Source organism: Adiantum capillus-veneris, chromosome 25, assembly GCF_014529385.1.
Source record: "Adiantum capillus-veneris isolate H3 chromosome 25, ASM1452938v2, whole genome shotgun sequence".
NCBI classification, from domain to species: Eukaryota; Viridiplantae; Streptophyta; class Polypodiopsida; order Polypodiales; family Pteridaceae; genus Adiantum; species Adiantum capillus-veneris.
Window position 1 is genome coordinate 12,058,093 of NC_140955.1, and position 5,029 is coordinate 12,063,121.

At 43.2% G+C, this 5,029-nt stretch overlaps 2 protein-coding genes across 2 annotated transcripts; both read left to right on the forward strand.

The window, feature by feature from the left end:
- Positions 1 to 374: 374 nt before the first annotated feature.
- Positions 375 to 2,403, forward strand: LOC147424424 (uncharacterized). The gene has a single exon (XM_086499804.1). It carries the CDS (start codon positions 2,084 to 2,086, stop codon positions 2,393 to 2,395), a length of 312 nt encoding a protein of 103 aa, XP_086355930.1. The 5' UTR covers positions 375 to 2,083; the 3' UTR covers positions 2,396 to 2,403.
- A 422-nt stretch (positions 2,404 to 2,825) lies between these two features.
- On the forward strand, positions 2,826 to 4,441 carry LOC147424425 (uncharacterized). Its single transcript, XM_086499805.1, has one exon. The coding sequence runs from the start codon at positions 2,826 to 2,828 to the stop codon at positions 3,126 to 3,128; it is 303 nt and encodes a 100-aa protein (XP_086355931.1). The 3' UTR covers positions 3,129 to 4,441.
- Positions 4,442 to 5,029: the final 588 nt, after the last annotated feature.

Here is a 5,029-nt window from a genome sequence, read left to right on the forward strand (position 1 = left end):
CATAGAGTAGGACCCCACCAACCGTAGAAGAGTCAAATAAGGTGAGATGTTGGGGGGGGGGGGGGGGGGGGGGGGGGGGGGGACGTGAGGCTAGAGTGTGAAGCTGTTGTCAACATGGCACACCATTGTTTTGGATATTGCATTAAATGTTGTTAATGGGTCAATATGTATGGGGTACTTGATTGGTGAGCTAACTGTTAAGTGGGCATCCTCAAGCATATGGAAACTTTCAAGGTGGGGATGCATAGCACTAATGAACTCAATCCTTTTTTTTTCTTTTCAAAACTCAGAATTTGTGAGTGAATTATATTGATCATCCCAAAAAATTACAAGGTCTTGCCATTGCCATGCAATAATGAACTCAATCCTTTTTTTTTGCAAAACTCACAATTGTGAGTGGATAGTATTAAGAACAGAAATATACACCAATCCTCAAGCTCAGACCGAGCCTTGAGGGTCAAAGGATTACAAGTTATCTGTTTGGCAGAGAAACCACTCCTACTCCTCGGCTTTACTTGTTACAAGATGTTATGTATTGTTCTAGACCAGTCCTCTGAGGCTTGTTTGCATCCAACAATCTTGCCACAGCTAGATCCCCCTCAAACACACGGCGGTTCCTTGCTTGCCAAATATAGTGCAAGAAGTATTGCCTGATTATTTGAGTGCAAATGAGAAGAGCAGGACTTCCCATCTTGTTACTACCAAAGAACAGATCATTCTTGAAGAACTTAATTTGCCATGTCCTTTGAATCCACTTGCATATTTTCCCAGCCATGCCCCTGATTGCCTGGCATCCCATGAAAAGGTGGGCTAGGTCTTCACTGGCTATTCTGCACCCCGAGCAATGATCGGACCCAATGCCTCTTTCTTGTATCTTTACGCTCGTCGGCAGAGCACCCCACATCACTTTCTAAAGGCATTTACCATGCACTAATTGGTAGCCCCTCAACAAATTAGCAATGGACGGAAAAAAACGGTGGGAGGGAGTCGCCAAGATGGCCTTAGTACCAATGAACTCAATGCTATTTGATTGAGAGAAATGTGTTTGGCTGAAACGTTTGCAACCCTATGACACATGTTTTTGTTTGGATATAGCAATTAAGTCATTTCCCATGATCCAACATGGTGATGAGACACACACACACATGCGTGCGCACACACACACACACATAGACGGATACAGATGAATAAGCCTACCATCGGAGATGATTGCGCCGCTAAAGAGGTGCCATTTTACTAGTGGCAATCAAATCCTAGTGCATTTCCTCCAGTGTATACTCTAAATTGCGGTTAACTTGATGAAATTTTCATGATACAAGCGAGCAACATAAATTCTCCATACCGCATGCTCTTTTTCCAACACATTTGGAGTTCTCCCACTATCTAATGTGACTTTTAATATTGGTAAGATATTAAAATTTTATCTTATTTGTGGAAAGAATCATAGACTAGTGAGTCCTAAGATGTGCCAAAAATTGCTATGTGTTCATCAGTGTTGGGGAAAAATGTGTCTCAGCTTAATATCGTGCCGTTTTCAATTTCAAGAATGCCGGTTGAGGGCAAGGGAAAGGGAGAAATTCCGCCACAAAATAGAGTAAAAACCCGCAAAATAAGCCTAATTTTCTAAAATTTCCTCTTGGCAAATTCAATCATCACTGTTGGGAAAAAATGTGTCTCAGCTTAATATCGTGCCGTTTTCAATTTCAAAAATGCCGGTTGAGGGCAAGGGGAAAGGGAGAAATTCCGCCACAAAATAGAGTAAAAACCTGCAAAATAAGCCTAATTTTCTAAAATTTCCTCTTGGCAAATTCAATCATCAGTGTTGGAGAAAAATGTGTCTCAGCTTAATATCGTGCCGTTTTCAATTTCAAAAATGCCGGTTGAGGGCAAGGGGAAAGGGAGAAATTCCGCCACAGAATAGAGTAAAAACCCGCAAAATATAGATTAGGTATTATCACCGTTTGGATGTACCAACAGTAAATATGTGGCCCCAATTCATTTTGGGCCTTTGAAGGAAGCATCTTGATGAGATGCTCCCTTGTGTGTGGGGGAGAATATTTTCTCCCCTCCTGCACGTGTCTCGATGGGTAGAGCAGAACTGTTAACGAAGCTAACAGCACACCTGGTTGGAGAGGGAGAATTGTTACAGGAACCCCCCACGTCTGATGCCTGGGATGAGCTTGTTAGTGCGCCGGCAACCAGAGGCCGTGCCAAACCTTCCTCTTCAGCAACGCCTAAAGGAAAGAAACCGAAGAAAACCACTCAGCCGGGAAGTGGAAGGGCAGCAAGCACGCAAGCCAAAAACCGTGTTACAACAACGTATGGAACAAACGGCCAAAGCAACAATAGAACGCTTCCAAAAGAGGAAAGAAGCGCAGCAGGGGAGGCAAGCTGAAGAGAAGGTACAGAAAGAAGAAGGCAAGAAAAGCCATGATGAGAGAGAGAGAGAATACAAGGTAGGCATAGCGCCTAAGAGACCAGCAGAGTTAGAGAAGGCAACCAAAAAGGCCAAAGTGGCTCTTGAAGAAACAGCTGAGAAGCCACAGGAATTAAGAACAAAGAAAAGAATGGACCAGAGAAAGAGCCAGAAAAGGAACCTAAGGGCAAAGAGAAGACAGATGAAGCAATCCCCCTTGAGCCCATCCACCCTTTATAAGAAGAGTTGATCAGAAAAGAAGGGGAGAGAGCAGCAAAGCTCATGGCTGACATATCCATGGATTAGAGGCCCGCAAGTCCAACCCCTCACCGAATTAGAAACCCCAGAGATTCTGAAGGCAGATAAGAAAGAAAGAGAGATCCCGGAGACACTCCACTTATCAGAACCAATGTTGCCTAAGCCACTGCTGGAAGAACAACAGGCAGCGGTAACACTAAGAGACCTCATGGCAGCAGGGTACGCACTTGATGAAGCTAAAGAAGCAGTAGGTTTTAGCTTGGATGCATTGAAGACAGAGATGTCTGCCGCAGGAGAAGAAGCTGCCAAAGAAACCAAGCTAGAGTTGTTCACCTTTGATGTAAAGGAAACAGCAAAGACCTCCTCACAGCTAGAGCAATCCGAGGGCTTGCTAAAAACGCAAGAAAACCCGATAATAATTGACCCCATACAGGCAACAGCTCAAAATGAATAGGAAACGGGAGTCGGTGTACCTCCCGAAGGCTTGCAAACCAAGCAAGAAAACCTCGTGACGGAGGATACACCCTCCACATCTACAGCAGAGACGACCCTTTCTACAGATACCACGTTTACAAGAGTCCAGGAGATCATGAAACACTGGTGGACCGAAAAGAAGGAAGCTGCACTTACAGCGCCAGTGTTGAGACGAGCAATCAAAGAGAAGAAAGCCAAAGATGGAAGAAGGGCAAGACACTGTCATGACGGACGTAAGTCCACTTACATTGGGCCCGAAAGAAGAAGTCAAGGAGAAGAAAGAAGCAGAAGCCACAACAAGTCAAACCACCTCCATGCCACCCCAATTTGTACTACCCACTACAAACATAGCAAGAGCGGCGCTGATCCAAAACTTAGCCAAGGAAATGAAAAAGGGGCATGGCGCTTGAGAAGGAGTAATCCAATAATGCAGATCTGAGCTTGGCCGTTGCAAGTATGGGAACATACCTAAAGAACAAGGAAGAGGAGTTAAAGAAGGCCAACGAAGAGCTTGAAAAGACAAACATGGCACGCCTCGACGATCTAAAAAGAAGGGAAGCTCAGTTGGAGCTAATGAGTCACGAAAGGGCAAGGTTTGAACAGCTATATGAGACAGAAAAGGCGCATAAAGATCTGCAGGCGAGTATTCCTTGATGTGTGAATATGATATATTGAAAATAGGTGTGTGGAGGTATGTGTATGTGGAAGGTCATGAGAGTGTGGCTTTTTTTTTAATAAAAAATAATAATGTGTGTGTGTGTGTGTGTGTGTGAGAGAGAGAGAGAGAGACACTCGAAGAGGAGAGAGAGAGAGAAAGAGAGAGAGAGAGAGATCTTAAAATCTAAGAAAGACATGCCACTGTCATCGTGCAAAGCACGTATACCAAGGGCTCACATGGTTGAGATTTTCATTGAAGCCAAGGGCTTACTATTCTATTTGTTGTTATGTATGCACGACGTACTAGTCCGTTGGACGTATGACACTCCATTGTTGTATACGCTTTCGCTATAACACTAAATACTCTGTCAAAGATAAGGTAAATAACTGATATTGGTGGTCCCTCGTTGGTGGTCATGTTTGGATCAATGTATCAACTTCCAACCCCCGTTTGTCTATAGTGTTAGGATTTACAATATTTAAGTATTGCACTCCATTTTGGTCCATATAGAGGGTTTCTTGTTTGTTGGCTCTAACCTTCTCTTCGAATTCAATAATATGGTCATCAACTCAAACCACATACTCTTCATTAGAATCCAGCTAAATATGAGCCGTATGCTTGTTGATCTTATAGATGCTTGAACTTGAGCAAGGTCCCAGTACCCAAATGAGTGGAAAAAGTAGACATCTCTAAATTGGAGTCTAAGTAAGTGTTTTGCACTTCTTCAACTATGGGCTCTAATGGCTCCCCTTGATTTAGAATCTTTTTGTGATAATAAGTGATGAAACAAGCAAGGTTTTCTTTGATGTACCCTCCATGTGTGTGTGCGCGCTTTTTTTTCTTTTTTTTTTTTTGGGGGGGGGGCCTCAAATTTACTTTTTTTGTCTACATAAGGCCTTGGTAACACATCCTAACTTCCAAGACCTTATCTCAACCATTGATTCAAATAAGTGGATGTGTGACACATGGCAACTTCTTTGCTTTACAATCATAGTCTATGACACACTATGAGAGTCTCACCTAGACTAGAATCTACTTATCAAAAAAAGGGCATGCATTTGTTTGGAAGTAGTCTTTATCAACCTTATCTCTCTAGGTTTTCCAGCATCTTATAGCTCAACACTTGGAAAGCTTGGCATGCAATGTCACACATAACTATGCAAGCCGTGGTGAGTCCTCACCTTGTTCTTCCAAAGCTTGGAAAACCTTCAAGTTGGAAAGGT